General features: G+C 41.7%; 1 protein-coding gene across 3 annotated transcripts in view; it reads left to right on the top strand.

The window, feature by feature from the left end:
- lcorl (ligand dependent nuclear receptor corepressor-like) overlaps nt 1-20,648 on the top strand; it is a 43,834-nt gene that overhangs the window by 1,041 nt on the left and 22,145 nt on the right. Inside the window, exons 1-6 of one of the 3 annotated variants that reach the window (XM_060917134.1) lie at nt 1,529-2,957; nt 8,693-8,761; nt 9,311-9,406; nt 9,666-9,780; nt 15,559-15,750; nt 15,991-16,060. In XM_060917134.1, the coding sequence (XP_060773117.1) occupies nt 8,720-8,761; nt 9,311-9,406; nt 9,666-9,780; nt 15,559-15,750; nt 15,991-16,060 (515 nt within the window). In that variant the 5' untranslated portion in view covers nt 1,529-2,957; nt 8,693-8,719. Of the gene's footprint in view, nt 1-1,528; nt 2,958-8,692; nt 8,762-9,310; nt 9,407-9,665; nt 9,781-10,839; nt 10,930-15,558; nt 15,751-15,990; nt 16,061-20,648 lie in introns of those variants that run through there. The other 2 variants (XM_060917132.1, XM_060917135.1) reach the window with 2 other exon arrangements.

Genomic DNA, 20,648 nt, shown 5'->3' with positions numbered 1-20,648 from the left:
TGTGTGTTCATATCTGAAAGGTAGGTTTGCATGACAAGCCGTGTTTTTATATTCATAATAATAATAATACGTTCTGTTCATGTTTTGACTTTATTAAGACAATCTCTATATTTTAAAATATTAATATAAAATATTTTCTACCTGTAATATATTACTGCACTGTTTACATTTTCTACCTGTAATATATTATTGCACAGATGCATTAAAAGCATCTGTGTTTTATCTGTTACAGCTTGAAATTTGATAAATATTTTTTAAAAATCCTTTTTTCTTATTTAGTATCATGTCGTGATATTAATCAGCCATTTAATGCTGTGATGCAGAAATCTGTCGTAAAAATGGAAGGAAAATTTTATTATTATTTTGAAATCTTTGTGCAAATGTGCCTTTGCGCTTACCTGGATGTACAACAAAAACAAAAGAAATATTTTCAAAAAATGAGACTTTCCTGTAAAATGTTCTGTTGTCGTTATTTTTCACGCTGTTGCGGATGTGAGGAATGGGAACAGTGTGGCAAAACAATCAGACTAGCGCATGAAAAATAGTATAAATACGGAGGTGATTATAGGAAATCGTGTACGCTGATTGGTCGAGAAATTCTGACTATTTCTTGATAATTACCTCGAGCGACTCGGCAAAACGCCGGCCAGACACTTTTGGCCCTTTTCCACTACCCTTTTTCAGCTCACTTCAGCTCGCTTCAGCTCACTTCAGCCCGACACGGCTCGCGTTTCGACTACCAAAAACCAGCACGACTCAGCTCGTTTCAGCCCTGCTTAGCCCCTAAAACTCGCACCGTTTTGGAGTGGGGTTGAAGCGAGCCAAGCCGTGCCGAGTGAGGCTGGGGGCGTGAGCAGACACTCCCCTGTGCACTGATTGGTGAGGAGGCGTGTCCTCACATGCCCACACACGCCCCGCGAGCGCGCTGGGATCTGTAAACACCGCAAACCCGGAAGAAGAATAATTACGAATTACGAGAATTTCTGAAGCCTTATGCGCCTCGCCTCATCTATACGCTCTTGCCAGTATCTGCCACAGCACCAAGACCAGCAACACTAACGACTCCATGTCCTCCATGTTTATTGTTTACTATTCGGGTCGTGAGACTACCGCTGAAAAGCTCACTGAATCAGTGACATACAGAGCATCGTGGACGAGTTCGCGGAGCGCAAGGCTCGTCGTATGCCCTTCAAATAATGCGCGCAGTAGGCTATTGATGTTTTATTATGAGCCATGTACAGTATGTCGCCTAATGTTTTTTTTGTTTCTGAGTTACATGTTCGTTTGAAGGACTTAATGTACAAAATAACATAGTTGCACCCCGTAGTGTTGAAATTGGTAAACACAGTGCATTCAGTGAGGTTTGCACCGCCCTCCTTTTATTTCTGACTCTTCCTGTCAGCGTTGCAACCTCTGAGCGCTCATTCGTATGCCCTTCAAATAATGTGCGCAGTATAGGCTATTGATGTTTTATTATGAGCCATGTACAGTATCCTAATGTTTTTTGTTTCTGAGTTACATGTTCGTTTGAAGGACTTGATGTACTAAATAACATAGTTGCACCCGGTAGTGTTGAAATTGGTAAACACCGCAGTTGCGGACATTTTGTAGCCTAAAATGATGTTATGATAAGCTTTAATAAAGGGCCCGGTCATTTGCCCCGCCCCCGGCCCGGCTCTGACTTGTTCCGCCACTGTCACTGATGTCACTGTTTGCGCTGCTTAACGACATCACGTGACGTCCACCCACTTTCGCTAACTCCACCCAATGTGTCCACCCACTTCCAGCCAGCACGGTTCAGCGCGGTTGTAGTCGAAATGCAACTCCAACAGCCCCACTCAGCTCGACTCGGCACGGCTCAGCCGCGTTTGTAGTGGAAAAGCGGCATTAGTCACCCTAAGTGAGGAAAAATGACAAATTATGAAAGAAAATGCTGTTCCTAAAAGCACTAAAGATGCTACAAAATTTGGTCTAAAACTATTCAAAACGTAAGGTGGAATTGGGATTTATTTTATCAATTTCAAAACAAAGTATTTTATGTGAGTCGGCGTAGATAAGTGACAAGTCTGCGCTGTGCCTTTATTGCATTTGAAATAAAAAATTTTTTTCAATACGATTTTTTTTTGGAAATAACCACTTGTGTATTTGTACTAAAACAATTATCCACCTCAGGCTCAGTGAATATCGGTGAATAATAACCTCAACTTCGGTGAATAATTGTTAAATACTTGTTTAGTTTATTTCTTCTCAGTAGCATCGTGTTTTTCTATGTCTTCGATAGCTGCCATGTACAATAAAATTACAAACAAACTACAAGGTTATTGAAAGAGACAAGAACCAATAGATTGAGAAAATTAAAAAATATATATCGAAGGAAATTCTTTTGAATGGGTAGTTTGTAAAAAAAAAAGGTCAGCGATGAGGTAACTGTCTGGTCTCGACACTGTGACTAGCTGTGAAATCATATCCCCCAGTGTTTATAGTAGATTTAATGGAGTAGATTTATATTTTATACACAATTCAGGTTCATGTTCCAAGTTCGTTAGTTACTATAGAGACAGTATAACATGCTTTTACCCTAATCATTAAATTGTATATCGTTTTGTTTTAAAAAATGTTTTAATGAGTGTGCAGGTTTTTAAGCCCTATTCGGTTCGGGTTATTTTGTCAAAGGGGCGTCCATAATACATTTTTTTGATACGTGATAAAACTCACATCTGGATAGCAATAAAAAGACTACAGGAGGAGCAAGTTTCTCGCGGGTTGTATTTGATACAAACATGGATGTTTGCGTCATGCGGTCACATGATCATAGCCAACTTAGTTCACATCATGGCAGTTGAGTAGAGAAGAGACGCTGTTATTTCAGTGTGGAGCGAACCGAGATGACAGCAACAATTTGAAAATAAAACAATATCACAAAGTATACCAGGATCTATTTTTTGCTCTGCAACTCGGTAAGTGTTTTAATCTCCTGAGGATAATAATCTCACTGATACGCATGCAGTGAGACTGAATACAGCAAAAAGCAGCAGTCAGAGATATTTTTTCCAACACACAGCAACATATGTAGAAAATCATAGACATGTGCATCTGGATTCAAGTTATCAGATGAGTTGAGTTCAGTAGATACAGGGCCTTGCAAAAGTATTCATCCCCCTTGGTGTTTGTCCTGTCTTGTCGCATTACAAGCTGGAATTAAAATGGATTTTTGGAAGGTTAGCACCATTTGATTTACACAACTTGCCTACCACTTTAAAGGTGCACATTGTTTTTATATTTATTGTGACACAAACAGTAATTAAGATGAAAAAAAAACCCCAGAAATCTGGAGTGTGCATAGGTATTCGCCCCCTTTTGTATGAAACCCCTAAATAAGAGCTGCTCCAACCAATTCACTTCATAAGTCACATAATTAGTTGATTAAGATCCACCTGTGTGCAATCAAAGTGTCACATGATCTGTCACATGATGTCTGTATAAATCAACCTGTTCTGGAAGGATCCGGACTCTGCAACACTACTAAGCAGCAACATGAAAACCAAGGAGCCTCCAAACAGGTCAGAGACAAAGTTGTGGAGAAGTACAGATCAGGGTTGGGTTATAAAAAATATTCCAAACTCTGACTATCCCAGGAGCACCATTAAATCCATTATAGCAGAATGGAAAGAATATGGCACCACTATAAACCTGACAAGAGAAGGCTGCCCACCAAAACTCACAGACCGGGCAAGGAGGGCATTAATCAGAGATGCAACAAAGACACCAATGATAACATTGAAGGAGCTGCAAAGATCCACAGCGGAGATGGGAGTATCTGTCCATAGGACCACTTTAAGCTGTACACCCCACAGAGCGGGGCTTCATGGAAGAGTGGCCAGAAAAAAGCCATTGCTAAAGAAAACACGTTTGGAGTTTGCCCAACAGTATGTGGCAGACTCCCCAAACACATGGAAGAAGATTCTCTGGTCAAATGAGACATAAATTGATCTTTTTGGCCATCATGGGAAATGCCATGTGTGGCACAAACCCAACACCCCGAGAACACCATTCCTACAGTGAAGCATGGTGGGGGCAGCATCATGCTGTGGGGATGTTTTTCATCTGCAGGGACAGGAAAGCTGGTCAGGACTGAAGGAAAGATGGATGGCACTAAATACAGGGCACTTCTGGAGGAAAACCTGTTTGAGCCAGAGGTTTGAGACTGGGATGAAGGGTCATGGTCCAGCAGGACAATGACCCTCAACATACTGCTAAAGGGTTGTTTTACAATCAGAGTACAAAGTTTGTGTCACAGGGGTCCAAAATTCAAACTGATTCAAACTGGTTCTTGTACCAGTTTTTAAGTGAAGGACAAGTTAAAGAACAGATTTCAGGTAATTTTCTGACGTGTGTATGGTAGTTTTGTGTAATCTGCTATAAGATAAGGAAGATTAAGTGTAGCTTTAAGCAGGGCTGGGAGAAACAAATGAAGTGATTCTCGGAGAGGACTTTTTTTTGACAATTCAGAATCCACTACTTCCATAGTGCTTTTAAATATAAGGCTGTAAGCTTATTTATATTTATGTCCCAATATCTTGACCACATTTTAGGATGAAAATAATCATTTTAGATGTGTTATTTTATATTGAAAAATTATCTGTCTCGGAGAGGACATTTTTTTGACACAATTACAGACTAATTTGATCAAAATAGTCTGAAAACTTACTGGCATTCAACATTAAAACTTAACTATGTTTCCAATGATATGGAACCAAATATTAGTTTTATGGTATAAAGAATGATGTAAGTGCATCCCTTTTGGAGCTACCTGTGGTCAAAAAAGCACTTTTTCTAAATGACACGAGTAATTTTGCTAAATATGACGTATATTGCCATACATTCACCAAAAATAACGTTATCACCAAATTTTTTTTGCATGGTAAATAGAGCTATCACAGGGCTACAATAAACAACCAAGTTTATTTAGTCAAGCCTTTTGATATTGAAGATAATAAGTGTTAAATTTGATTTTTAGCTTGCGTACCCTGATTGTAAAACAACCCTTAAGCTACACTGGAGTGGTTTAAAGGGAAACATTTAAATGTCTTGGAATGGCCTAATCAAAGTCCAGACCTTAATCCAATTGAGAATCTGTGGCATAGCTTGAAGATTGCTGTACACCAACGCAATCCATCTAATTTGAAGGAGTTGGAGCAGTTTTGCCTTTAGGAATGGGCAAAAATCCCAGTGGTTAGCTGTGCTAAGCTAATAGAGACATACCCCAAGAGACTTGCAGCTGTAATTGTAGCAAAAGGTGGCTCTACAAAGTATTGACTTTGAGGGGGGAGAATACCTATGCACACTCCAGATTTCTGTTTTGTCATCTTAATTATTGTTTGTGTCACAATACAAAAACAATGTTCACCTTTAAATCTGTAGGCATGTTGTGTAAATCAAATGGTGCTAACCCCCCAAAAATCCATTTTAATACCAGCTTGTAATGCGATAAAACAGGACAAACACTAAAGATGAATACTTTTGCAAGGCACTTTAATCAGTCCTCGAAAAAAATCTCCCAGCCTTACTTGCCCAATGGGCAAGCAGCACCCAAAACATACAGTACTTGCCCTAAAAACAATCCCACTTGCCCAGAGCTTTATTTTATTTTGGAGAGGACAGAATGCAATTGATTTTTTTAAAATAGGTGAAGCAGCATAATTATCATAAATCCACAAAACCATAACATCAATATATGCAGACACATTCAGAAAGAAGTTCTAGTAGCAGAGGAATGAATAATTTAGGGTATATTAAGCTGTGGAGAGTTTTGAATGAGTATAATAATAACGTCGGAGCTTTGTATCTGTTAGCAAAGGAACACAGTTCTGTGCAAAATGTGACCGTGGAACCAGAGTGTAGAAATGAAACTACAGTTCGAGAGAGTTCTACACAAACACACTGAACATTACAACAGCTGCACACATGTGAAAATGGAAATAAATCAACTAAGGCAGGAAAAATTATTTTGAATAAAATTGTTACTGTCCGTTACACACTGATCAACCTGTGTGACTCAGCTGTGCCGTTGAATCGATAATTAATGAAAAGGGAACAGCATTAACTGTTTATTGAAATTATTCTTACAAGAATGATTATAGTTACTATATGACTACAGCTACAATTGGAATGTGCTGATTCTGTTAGCGTTTATAATTATTGTACCATTCACTATTAGATAAAATTACAATAAAATCTTACAATATTGTTTGAAAGTCTAGAGCAAGATGTTTTGTTATTTTACAAATAATAACACTTCAGATATTGTTTTAACAATAATAAGCATCACTGTATAAATGATAGAGTGCAGATAGCTGTGTAACTACATGCCCTTGGGGTTGCTGAGACATGGACGGGTGGGAATAAGATCTAGTCCACAGTTCAAGTCAAAGCCCTTTGAGAGTAAATGCTTTGGCTTTCACAACATTCTGTTCCCAAAAGCTGATGTCGGGAAAAAGTCTTTACACAAAGAAGGTTTTCTTGCTTCTGTAGCTTTTAAAAACTGTTCTTCTGTTTTGGGACTTTTCAGGAAAAAGAAGGTATATTCCAACATGTAGCTAATGCTAGGCCACAAATCTGCACTGTCACTAGAGTCATTTTGCACGGATCATCTCATCTCATTATCTCTAGCCGCTTTATCCTGTTCTACAGGGTCGCAGGCAAGCTGGAGCCTATCCCAGCTGATGACGGACGAAAGGCGGGGTACACCCTGGACAAGTTGCCAGGTCATCACAGGGCTGACACATAGACACAGACAACCATTCACACTCACATTCACACCTACGCTCAATTTAGAGTCACCAGTTAACCTAACCTGCATGTCTTTGGACTGTGGGGGAAACCGGAGCACCCGGAGGAAACCCACGCGGACACGGGGAGAACATGCAAACTCCACACAGAAAGGCCCTCGCCGGCCACGGGGCTTGAACCCGGACCTTCTTGCTGTGAGGCGACAGCGCTAACCACTACACCACTGTGCCGCCTGCATGGATCATAACTGCTAATAAACTTTAATTTCCATGTATATCTATCCTTTGCTTCTTTCTGACTAAGATTGTCCAAGTAATCCAGTAGTTGAGCTTTTTTAGCTGTAGCTTTCTTCGGACAACAGCAACAGACGCCAGACATCTCCGCTTGGCTTCAGTATGTGAACAGCCAGTCAGCGGGTCCCGTATATGTTTACGATTTTTATGTCACGATTTACAACCAATGGGAGACACCCTTTGTCGGCTGTCCACCAATCACAGGCTCCAGTGCCACACTGGTGGTATGTAGATAAATATTTAGAAAATAAAAATGATATCATTACGAAATATATGAAACCATCAAAAACAATTAAAAAATTGTAATATATATACTGGTTAGAGGTAAGGAACGTTATTCAGTGATGTCATTTATTATTAACTCCAATCGTGATATAAAAAACGTCATTACGTGGACCCTTCTGAGCCGAGCTTTTCCTGTACACTCGACACACGCATACTTCGATGAATTATAACCACAAACAAGGAAATTTGAATGATTTCCTCAAAATATTTTTGTACTTTTATATTTTGTCATGTTGATGAGTAAAACTTTTTAAAGTATTTCCCGTGAAATGAGACAAGCTACTTTAGACTGGTTCCCTGCTCTCTTAGTGCCTGTGTTGCTTAGGTTGCCAGCACTAACTTTTGTCGTCCGATCAGACGATTACCATTAAAGTTTTACTTGTCCTTGCACAGACTTTGGTAATCTGGGACGATCAGACATGAGGTTTTTCGAGCATTGGTAATTCAGCCTGTAACATTCTCGGATGAGACGGAGAAAAACACTGGCGTGTTCAATCCAGATGGAAATACAATCACAGTGGAGTGTCTGTCAAATAGGAAATTACCCTGGGGTATATGTAAATGAAATCCTCTCCAAATAGGGTTTAGGAACATCTCTTCTTATTTACACTTATCAAAAATTGCACAGCTGGAATGCATCACTTGTTAGTGCTAAAAATACTCTCAACTGTTTAACACTTTGCTTTATGCCTATAGACACGACGAGATAAAATCATACAAGGTGACACAACTCGGCTGCTCAGAACAACAAAGAATTCATCCGTGCCACGTGTAAAGCTCAAAATTAGATTGTCTAATTTTTAAATATGGCTGATTTTTAAAGGGACGCACTCACAAACTTGGTGTTTATTTAAAAACGCAGGGGCTTACATGATAACCTGAAGTTGTCAGGTTTTTTATTTAAGGACTGAGAACATTTCTGGTTTCGATTATTTCTGGTTTCCGTCATGGTATGTGGTAGTTTCCGATTAAAATTTTTCTTTTGAGAACAAAGGTACTTCAGCGTGTATGTAACACACACACACACACGATACATTGACTAACAGACCTGCTGATAATCTGAAGTCAATAACACCATGATAATGATGAACAGTCCACATGTACTGATGACATCTATGTCATAGTGGATGTTTTTTTTTCCCTATTTTAATTCCCAGTCATAATTGTTACCATGGTTACACTGAGCTAGCTAATTGATAAAGGGCATACGTAGCTTTGTTAGTGCTGGATAATACCTTACCAGGTTTTTATTTTTTATTATATCATTTCTGTTTTGTTGTCTCTTTATACATATATATAAAAACGGGCGTTTGTGTGTGTTTCAGGGTTTGAAAGTATACTGGAAGGAATCTATGGGCCGAGGTTGTTGCAAGATCTCAGCATATTCGACAGTGAGTTATTTTTTGCGTATTTAACATTTGAGATCACACGCAGTAGACACAAGAACTCTTTGTCTAATTTGTTTGTTTCTAATGCCCTTGTCTACTTCCATTCGGTTCGGTTTCCTCTGCCCCTCTTAAGGGCTGTTAAATGACTCGAGTCAAGTTCATTCGATGAAGACTTGAGACCTAAGGAGCACTTAAAGAACTTATATGGCTGCAGATTGGTGCTTGATAATCACACAAAGCTGTTTACTGGTGTTTATATCATTTGATTGCATGTTTCTACATAAAACCTGGGACCATTCTGCTCTCCCTGACGAATGAGTTAGCAGTCAGACTTGTGTTTTTGAGTGCAGAACAAATTAGTTCCTGTTACACCCTCCTTCTCCTCTTGGGCTGCAAATGACCTTGTTTGATGCAGACTTCTGAGGTTTTGTTTTTTCACCACAAATTGACATGTTACTGAAATGCAGCAATGGGTTTGAAAAAACTGAGCTCTGTTAAAAGAGAAGAATCTCTGCTTTTCTATTTTTAACGTCTGCAAGTCTGTCTCTGTGGGTGTGTGTTTGCTTCTCAGATTGTGAGCCTGAAGCGACTGCTGATTGGTCAACAGATGTGCGTTGCTCTTTCTGTAACTTACAGCTTGAAAAAATCAGTGTAAGTGTGTAGGAAATTTTACAGTGAAAATTAATTTAGTGAAAACATTTGTGTTCAATGTGTGTATTACTGTATTATCGTTAACGTGGTGTCCTTGGAGATAATTTAAACCTCATCCTTAATTATTCCTCTGTGTGTGTGTGTGTGTAGATCACACTGATGTGTTTAATCATATGTTTTAATACATAACACATTAACTTCTTTTCAGTGCAACTTTATTTCATTTCGTGAGTACCGTTTCTGTCTGTTCTTGGAACAGGAACGCTCGCCTGACTCGCCCCCCCACGCCGAAACCCCCCCTCAGGGTATCAACACCTCAGACACACTCCAGTGCCAAGCAGACCAGTTTCTGCATGCAGTCTTACACAAGAAAGGTAATAGACCTTTCTCTCTCTCTCGCTGTCTCTCTCACTTCCGCTCTCTCACACATACATACCTCAGGCTTCAGCTTTATGATATATGATCACTGCGAGAGCTGTATACCTTACAATGGACAATTGCTTGCTTGCTAGATTTCAAGCTCAGATATAGAGGATGCAAATGACTAATTTGAAATACAGACTAGATTAATGTAGCCCATACTGAATGTTACAACATTATGACTAACTAATTCTTGGTACATCCTTAAAACCCTTGTGTTGTCCTCGGGTCAAAATGACCCGCTACTGTGTTTAACAGCAGTGAAAAAGCCCCAAAATGATATTTTTTGTACTTGAAATTTGATTACTTTTCCTAGATTGATCCCAACATTAGGAAAAGTGAAACGTTGCCTTTATTCACATTTCCATGTAAGCTGTACAAAAAAAGTTACTAATATTGTCTTCGGGTCAAAATGATCCAACAATCAAATTGAGTTGAAATCACAGTCAGAGAGTCAGGTACACACCCCAAAAATGTGAGAATGCTTTAGTTCTGTCTAAGATCAAAGTCTTCTCCAGCAGAGTGCACTGCCTGTGACCAGATCTGACCCAAGGGGGGGGACTATAGTTCAGTGTCTCTTAACATGCGGGAACAGACAGACTCTCGTGATTAAACTCTAACAGTATTGACACCTTGTCTGTATGTGTGCAGTTTCAAACGCTACACACGGTAAAAAGTGTAGGAAAGCAGGTGCGGGAACAGACAGGCTCTCATGATCAAAAGGTAACAATATTGCCACCTTGTCTGTGTGGCCTCTCAGAGGCTATAAGGGTGCTGCAGGTGACAATACCCCGAATTCTCTCTGTGCTGAAGCCGTGAGTGCGCGTTACACTACCGAACGGGCTCAAGAACTGATTTTTTTCAGATGTCCAGCAAGACAACTCTGATTCAGAAGATGAAGTGGAGGAGGTATCAGAAGAAGAAGATAGGGAGGAATACAACCCAGAGCACGATTCATCACCTTCAGAAGAAGAAATCCCTCAAGCTGAAGGAGAGACTTTCCTGTCAAAAAACAGCAAAATAGCATGGTCCTCAGCAGCATATGACAAACAGGGCAGGATGGCAGCACAAAATGTCTTGAAGATGACCCCAGGACCCACAAGGTATGCCGTTTCCCACGCCCATGACATTACCTCAACATTTTTCCTGTTCATCACACCAGCAATGGAAAAAATAATCCTGGAGATGACAAATCTGGAGGGTTTTCGAAAATATGGAGACAGCTGGAAAAGGATGGATGAGACTGGCCTGCATGCCTACAAAGGGCTGCTAATCTTAGCAGGTGTTTACAGGTCCCGAGGTGAGGCTGAAGCTAGTCTATAGGATGCAGAGAGTGGAAGGACAATTTTCCATGCCACTCAAACTTTTTAACATTTACTCAAGACTGCTACGATTTGATAACCGTGAGTCAAGGCCTGCAAGACGTGTGACAGAGAAACTGGCAGCTATAAGAGAGGCCTGGGACAAGTGGGTGGAGCAGCTGGTTCCATTCAGAGGTAAATGTTTATTTTCATATCTGTAATAAAAGTGATTTTCCCTATTGATTTTTGTGACACTGAAACTAATTACTGGTGCTAATCTCTTCTGTCCAAAGGTCGTTGTCCTTTCCGGCAATATATGCCTAGCAAGCTAGCAAAATATGGGATCAAGATATGGGTGGTCTGCAACGCCAAATCCAGCTACGCTTGGAAGATGCAAGTCCACACCGGGAAGCCGACCAGTGGAAGCCCAGAGAAGAACCGGGGATGCGGGTTGTGCTTGATGTGACAGAGGGACTGAGGGGTCACAATGTCTCGTGACAATTTCTTCACCTCTTATGAACTGGGACAGCAGCTCCTGAAGAGGAAGATCACCATGGTTGGCACAGTTCGAAAGAACAAGCCTGAGCTCCCACCTGCACTGCTTGCATCAAAGGAGAGAGAGATGTATTCTTATCAAAGTTTGCCTTCACACCCACCACCACTCTGGTTTCCTACCTCCCAAAGAAAAACAAGAATGTGGTATGTCTGAACACACTGCACACAGAGGCTGACATTAGCGATCACGAGGACAGGAAGCCAGCCATCATCCTAGACTACAACTGCAACAAAGGAGGTGTGGACAACCTAGATAAGGTAATTGGAACATACAGCTGCAGAAGGAAGACTGCCCGCTGGCCCCTGGTCATCTTCCACAACATCATTGATGTTTCCTCCTACAATGCCTTTGTGATATGGACAGAGATCAACCCTACTTGGATGCCTCATAAGCACAACAAGAGGAGGGTGTTCCTGGAGCAGCTGGGAAAGGCACTTGTAACTCCATTCATCGAAAGAAGGGAGCATCTCCCCTGTACTGAAGCCTCTGCAGCAGTTGTGAAAGCAGTTCAGATGACTGGATTTTGTGATCAGCCTGAGGATCCAGCTGCCCCAGCCACTGCCCCAGCTGGGGCAAGTCAGAGGAAGAGGTGTCAGTTCTGCCCGCCAAAGGACTGTAAAACACATACCGTGTGCTACAGGTGTAAGAAATATATCTGCAAAGGCTGTGCACCTGCATACTGCCCTACATGTTCTACTGTAATTGACCGAGTTATGTTGTTAATTGACCGAGTTATGTTGTTTGGTTCACATGTTCACATTTTTGTTTTGTATTTTTCATTACACTGTTCACTGGCAAAAGCAAACAAAAAAACTGACTTATTGGGATGAATAAAATGCATTCAAAACAACTTTTTGCACATTTCTCCTGCTTTCTTAGGCTATAGAAATACTATACAAATATTGCTTGCCACCTATACAGTAAAAACTTAATACATTTGACAGTGTCACGAGTGGTGTCTCCTGAATAAATGCAATCTTTCTGCCATGTGAAGAGGGAAAACTCAGGTATTCACACAATTTGTGGTGAATGACATGTTTCTTCAGGCAAAAATAGATTTGGTGTTTAAAATTCAATTAAGCTGCTTTATTTTGGGAGTTTAGTGAAGGCGGGTCATTTTGACCCGGAGGACAGGGAGTATATACAGAATACGAGGACAACACAAGGGTTAAGCCGAACATTCCTCTGAACATCGTTTTTAGATTGATAAAAATGAAACACAAAGAGAGAGAGAATGGGGAAGGGGGACACCTCAGGGTGAATGTATTTTACTTCTCAATGAGGAAAAACTGCAGAATCACTTGGTACAGAACATGTGCAAGGCAAGAACGGGTCATTCGTGGCCATTTTCAACCACAATAGCGATTGAACGTGATTTCCAGTTCTCTCTCTTCTCGACTGGAGCTTGACAACTCACAATTTTAATAGCAGTCATAAAAATAACTTGAGTTGCTCAAGTTGTCATGGTGATGAAATAATAATATCCCCATGCCCTTGTCACAGACTCTTGGCTCAAGACTAGCAATTTTTTATGTTGCCACCAAACCACTTTTGTCACCGATGAACTACCTCCTGTGCACTGGGAATGAATGGAAAAGTTCAAGATTAGGCAGGCCCTCCAGAACCAACACTAAGCCTCATCACTGGAACAGAGCTTAATGAATTAGTGAAAACAGTCTTCTGATGCGTTTAAAAATAGGATGAAGCCTGCGTCCTTTTGAAACTTATACAGAGTAACATCCAGAGTTCAAGCGATCAAGGGTGTGGGACTAGGAATTGATGCAGTAATGGAACCTGGGTCCAGCTTGTGGCCTGAGAGGGAAATAAGCGTAGAGGACAGGACTGAAAACAGACAGAATGGTCTCAGGACTACCAGTCATTTAAAGCTTTAGACAAAACCTAGAGCATTATATCAGTGTCAGACACTGGGGAAAGATCAACTGAAACCAGGCTCTGGGACCATGACTGGCAGTTGACCGTGGGAAAGACAGAAGGGAAAGTCCTTCTTCCAGGGTCACTCACATGTCCTGTTCCTTTCCCAGGGTCTGTGAGTGACCCTAGGGAAGGAGCAGTACCTGTAACTGATCCTAAATTGGCATCGAAGTAGGACAGGACTGTGACCTGCAAGTGACCCCAAGGAAGGACCAGGACCTGTGAGTGACAGTGACAAAGGACTGGCACTTGAGAGTTACCTTGGGGAAGGACCAGTAACAGTGAGGGACCCAGTAGTGACACTGAAGAAGCACTGGGACCTCTAACTGACCCAGAGGAAGGACTGGGACCTGTGGGTCACACTGGAGAAGGACCAGGACTTGTGAGTGACCCTATGGAAGGATGAAGATCTGTGAGTGACTCTGAGGCAGAATGGGGACCTATAAGGTGCCCAGAAGTGACACTGAAGAAGGATCAGGACCTTTCTGTGACCCAGAGGGCTCGGGACCTGTGATTCACACTGGAGAGGGAAAAAACAAAACGGGACATGTGAGTGACCTTGTGGAAGGACCAGAGTCCAAAGGTGACACTGGGGAAGAGTTACTGTCTGTGAGTGACTTTGGAGAAGGACCAGAGCCTGTGACTGACCCTGGGAAAGGTTCAAGACCTGTGAGTAACCCTGGGGAAGGACCAGGGACCTGCGAGTGACCTTGGGGAAAGACTAGGTCTTTTGAAAAACCCTGGGGTAGATCCAAAACTACATTCCTAATCACGAGTGAGTAGGAAAAGAGCCAGGGGATCAAGTTTAGGGAAAGACTCAGGGGCTCAACCTGACAGGAATCAAAGACAGGGAGAACACTGGAAAAGGATCTGTAGAAAGAGCTGAGACCGACTTAGCATCAAGACATTGAGGTTGCCAAAGGAGCAGAGACTGAGAGAAAGTAAATAGCTGGTGCAGATTCAAGGCCGAGAGACAGATTAGGAGACCGAAACTAAGCAAGGAGTAGGAGCAGACCAGCAAGTGGGCTAGGAGCCAGAGCAGAGATACAGGCATAGCTAAGAACAGACACCAAAATAGCAACAGTAGTGGAGGCATAGTGAGAGCTAGAAACAGGGTAACGTTGAAGTCATTATTTATTTCGAAGCTGGATGGGCTTGCAGCACCACATCAGAAGCTAAGGCTGGTACTATGTGGCTGGAACACAAAGCTAGATTTCTTGGGGAAGCCATGGCCTAATGGTTAGAGAAGCAGCTTTGGGACCAAAAGGTAATCAGTTCAGTTCCTTGGACCAGCAGGACCCTGAAAGGCTGAAGTGCCCTTGAGCAAGGCACCTAACCCCACCCAAACTATTCTGGATATGTTGTACATAGCTCTGGACAAGAGCATCAGCTAAATGCCAGTAATGTAATGTAATGCAATGACATACACATCAAGTAATGGTAGTTCTTGGATTAGCACTGAGTCACTTCCCAGCATAGGGTACACAAGGAAGCAGGCATCTCAGAGGATACAGATACATAAGGTGCATACATGGGTTACATTATTTATCTTTGGTTTCCTAGACTTCTTATCAAGTTCAAGGTTGACTGAAGTAAGTCAGAGTGCATTGGCCCTTTGGTCAATGACTTACGAAAATAGAAAATTTAAAACAGTATTGCACCCCCACTACCGCTCAAGTTCTGGCAGGAGCATGAGCACCAGTACAACATAAAAGTAAATTAATTACATTTTTCAAGGTCTTAAACTGACTGAGATCTTGAGGTTTGTTTTTCCACACACAATGCTGTGAAAAGGAGCAAACCGCTCAACTTTTTTTTTATCTTGGGCGCCTTCTGGTGGGTGTGCAGGGCATGACAGGGCATGAAAAATAAGCTTAAATGAATACATCTTCTGATAAGCTTTAATTGTTAATTGGTATCCTATACTACTGTATATTACTCAGAATTCCCTGAGAGCTGCGACCCCATTATTCCATTGGCTGCACAGGAGTTGATGAGGAAGATGATTCGCCAGTTTGCCGTTGAATATGCGCATAAAATTCAAACAGCGGAAAACCAGAATGCCATCACGCAGACAGAGCCAGATGGACCACTGGACCTGACACTCAGCCGCAGCACACAGTGTGCACAGCAAGGTGACCAACACACACATACTAAAAATAAAACAGCACATTTTTATTTTGTTTGAACAGCATGTCTTTCAACCTTTATATGCCTTTTTTTACTGGATGTACGATTCTGCAGGTTTGGCAGGTTTTAGTTTCAGTTTTATTCTTCTGTGAGTCTGATATGATTTCACCAGCTGCACACTCAAATTAGTGCTTGTTATTAAATCAGAGCCACTGCGTCTTCATGATGTTCTCTTGTCTCAGCAGATGGCGTTCTCGACCTCTCAAAGAAAAACGCACCGTCTCTGAACACGCTCGCGCAACAAAGACTATCAGGGTGAGTAAGTTAATACTAATTGGTGTTTTTCGACAGTTTGTGCATGTCTTTAATGTTGTGCATGTTTTTTGAACTCTTTAAACTGAGTGTGTGTTACTCAGGTGTGTGTTAATATGGAGAGTGTTGTGTTGCACTGAAGGGTTGACTCTTTTCTCACTTGTTGGACGGTAACGTCACGTGTGTGTGTCAGGGCTTCAAAGGGCTGCACAGCCAAAAGTTATCGCTTTATTTCTGTTTACTCGTTATAATTTTCAGACTAAAGATAAACAGGAAAAGCCAAACTCTCACACACACAGACGCAAACATACACACATATGAACACAGGTCCACACACGTATTGTACGGCCCAAAGTGAGGCTGTGTGTTAAACACACAAATAAGAAGCGAGTGATGTTACCAAAGACAAGGCGGTAAAGGAGTGGACCCTGAGTGCTTCCTGTCGTTCGTCAGCTCACTCGTGCGTTTCTCGTCCTCCCACCCACCAGGAGACCAATCAGAGACGAGCGTCTGGGCCGCAGCACTCAGTTTGCTGATGGTTTGCTCTCTAAAGCCGTGAAGGATGTTCGCTCCGGTGCGCTGGACCTTCACAAAGCTGCCATACTATACGGAATACCTCAGAACACGCTACGCCTCCATGCGGATCACACACACTCCAGCGCTGCGCCTCTCACGCTCGCCAACCACAACGGAGTGACACCGTCCCGCACAGCTCTGCACACAGGTGAGACCAAAACACCAATGTCCTGGACTCGGCCCCGGTCTGACCAGTCAGAACGTGGTAAACCATCGGTGGAGAGTGCAGCGGCAGCATCGCTCCTTCACCGGCTGGTGTGTGAGCTAAGAGAACGTGGCGACGCATGTAACACTCCGGCAGGGGGCTCTGCACTGCTCCGCATCCCTCAGGTGCGTCCGGGTGTTACGACTCCGCCCTCTGACCTCAGCGGCCTCGTTGACGCCGTTTACCTCAACAGCAAGACCTCAGATCGTGTCAAGATCCTCCTCCCCAAACACAGTGACTGTAGCTCCACCCTTGAGTCGCGTCCACTGCAGGGGGACGTTCCCCCACCATGCGTATGTGCCAGGAGTGCAGGTGGGAGTGCAAGTGCAGACGAGTGTGTGGAGGAGAGCGAGCGGCGCGACAAACAGCCGCGGAAGAAGCGTGGGCGCTACCGACAGTACGACCATGACATCCTGGAGGAGGCTATAGCCATGGTGATGGGTGGGAAGATGACTGTGTCGAAGGCACAGAGCGTGTATGGTGTGCCACACAGCACACTCGAGTACAAAGTGAAGGAGCGCATGGGGACGCTGAAGACTCCACCCAAAAAGAAGCTCCGCCCACCGGAACCAGGAACCTCAGGGACAACGATGAACGCCTCAAAACGGTTTTAAACCTCAGTACTGCGACTAACCTCACTACTGCCTGCACACAAACACACACATACACACCCCTCATTCACTCACACACACACACACACACACACACACACGCCTCGTACAAGCTAAACCGTCAGGAAATCTAGTGACGTAAACTTGAATATACATATTATTGACACCTCTCTCTCTCTCACACACACACACACACACGCCTTTATTCAGGGTTTCACTGTGCAGATCTGTAAGATATAAATTGTTCTATTTAAAATGCAAAGCACTGTTCAGTTCGAACTGAAGGATTCATTCAGGTCTGATTTTTAGGGAAGCTAATCTGCTAATGCTTATTGACATAGCGTTAACACCTGCACAGTGAGAGGTGTTAATGGCTCAGAGATTGTATTTAATTATGTAAATTATTTATTTCCCCCCAAACAAGCTCTTTAACACAGTGTGTGTATCTGCTGTTCAGGAAAAAAAAAAAATTGGGGGAACATAGCAGTTTTTTAGTGTAACACACACACTCAGTGTAACATGCACTTAGTTCAAAGTAGTGCAACATTCCTTTTAATGTAACAAACAGTTTAGTGTAACACTCATTGAAGTCTAATACACAGTTCAGCGCAACACACATGGTTTAATGTAACATATACTCAGTTTAGTGTAACACCTTTTAGTGTAACATACACAGTTTAGCGTAACACAAAATTTTGTACAACACATTTAAGGGTAATACACTCAGGTTGGTGTAACACACTAATTTAATGCTCAGTTTAATGTAACACCTTGGGGAAATGTGTGTGTACAATACTCAGTTTAATGTAACACCTTGGGGAAATGTGTGTGTACAATACTCAGTTTAAGGACGTGTGTGTTACATAAAACACACATTTAGTGTAACCCAGCTTAGGCAGGTACGCAAATTGTGTGTAACACACACTTAGTTTAGTGCAACACACTTTTATGATGTGTAACATTGAAATATCATAAAAGGTGTGTGTGTTGCATGGAAGAGTCACTGTAGTAAAACGCAGACTCGGTTTAGTTTCACACACACTCCGCTTCAGGTGGGGTGTGTATTGTGTGTAACACAGTTTTTGGAGAGATGTGTGTATTGAATGTGGAAGAATCACATTTGGTGATCATTAACACGGTTAATTTATTTTGACTAATAAGTGATGTCATCAGTAGCGATGCATCAGGTGAGTTATTTATGATTATATGGACGCAGACGACGCTGTTTGTGTTCATGACGCTACGTTAATTCCTTAAATAGTGAGCATTTAGGCATAAGATTTTTTTAATTAACGCTGTTAGGTGTGAATCAGATTGCTCTGTGTATGTATGTGAATGTGTGTGTGTGTGTGTGTGAGAGAGTTTTTAAATAGGTTAATATTAATTTTAGCACTGAACATTGCGGAAAACCTCACTGGTACAATAACCGATGTTGTAAAACCTTGTTGAGATAATTAACACTGCAGTAAAATGATACTGGGATAATTATTATCCCTCCAAAAGTCCTCACTGGTACAATAACCGATGTAAAACCTCGCTGAGATAATTAACACTGCAGTAACATGATACTGGCATTATTATTATCCCCCCCAAAAACCTCACTGACATAATTCACACCACTGTAAAACTTCACTGGGACAATTAACATCACTGTAGAACCTAGTTGGAGCAGTTAACATCAGTGTAGAACTGAATTGGGACAATTTGCACCACTGTAGAACCTAATTGGGGCAATTAACACCACTGGAGAACCTAATCGTGGCAATTAGCACCACTGTAGAACCTAAATAGGACAATTCACACCACCATAAAACTTCACTAGGACAATTAACACCACTGCAGAACCGAATTGAGACATTTAGCGCTACTGTAGAGTCTAAATGGGACAACTAACACCAGTGCAAACACTCTGGTATATTTAACACCACAGTTAAAAAAAAAAACCTCACAGAAGATGATTCACACCTTTGTAAACATTGCTGGGATCATTAACACCATTGTAAAACCTCGCTGACAGAATGAACACCACCAGATAAACCAACCTCTCTGTAATAATGATCCCAGTGTAGAACAACAGTGGGATCATTAACATCACCGTAAATCCTCACTCTGAAAATTAACACCAACATAAAACCTCTCTGGGATAATTAATATCACTGTAAAACATTGTTGGAATAATTAACACCAACATAAAACCTCACTCTGACAAGTAACATTGCTATAAACAGTGCAGTGATCATTAACGCCACTGTAACATTAACACCATTGTAAAGCCACACACTGGATAATTAACACCATTGTAAAATCTCACTGAGAAGAGTAAGATCACTGTGTGAACTGAGGATTAACACTGCAACAAAACTTTACTAAGAATTAAAGCACTTCATTAAAACCTCAAAGCTCGCAGCAAAAGTAGTGAACCAATTAACACTATTAAAATCAGAGTTAATGCTGCAGTTAAAATCTTAGCAAAGCTGATTAACACTGCAGTAAAAACCCCTCCTAGAGACAGTGACACTGCAGTGAACACCTCGTTTAAACAGATAACACCGCAGTAAACCCATCGTTTAAACAATTAACACTGCAGTAAACCCCTCGTTAAAACAATTAACACTGCAGTAAACCCCTCTTTTAAACAACTAACACTGCAGTAAACCCATCGTTTAAACAATTAACACTGCGGTAAACCCCTTGTTTAAACACTTAACACTGCTGTAAACCCATCGTTTAAACAACTAACACTGCGGTAAACCCATCGTTTAAACAACTAACACCACGGTAAACACCCTGTTTAAACAGCTAACACTGCGGTAAACACCCCATTTAAACAACTAACACCACGATAAACCCCTCATTTAAACAACTAACACCACAATAAACCCCTCATTTAAACAACTTAACACTGCGGGAAACTCATCGTTTAAACAACTAACACTGTGGTAAACTCCTCGTTTAAACAACTAACATTGCGGTAAACCCAGCGTTTAAACAGCTAACACTGCGGTAAACCCAGCGTTTAAACAACAAACACTGCGGTAAACCCATCGTTTAAACAACTAACACCACGGTAAACACCCTGTTTAAGCAGCTAACACTGCGGTAAACACCCCATTTAAACAACTAACACCATGATAAACCCCTCGTTTAAACAACTAACACCACAATAAACCCCTCGTTTAAACAACTAACACCACGATAA

The sequence above is a fragment of the Neoarius graeffei genome, chromosome 3 (genome assembly GCF_027579695.1).
Source record: "Neoarius graeffei isolate fNeoGra1 chromosome 3, fNeoGra1.pri, whole genome shotgun sequence".
In the NCBI taxonomy this organism is placed as follows: domain Eukaryota; kingdom Metazoa; phylum Chordata; class Actinopteri; order Siluriformes; family Ariidae; genus Neoarius; species Neoarius graeffei.
Note: the sequence above shows the minus strand (reverse complement) of the source record. Positions and strands in the feature narration are given on the sequence as shown.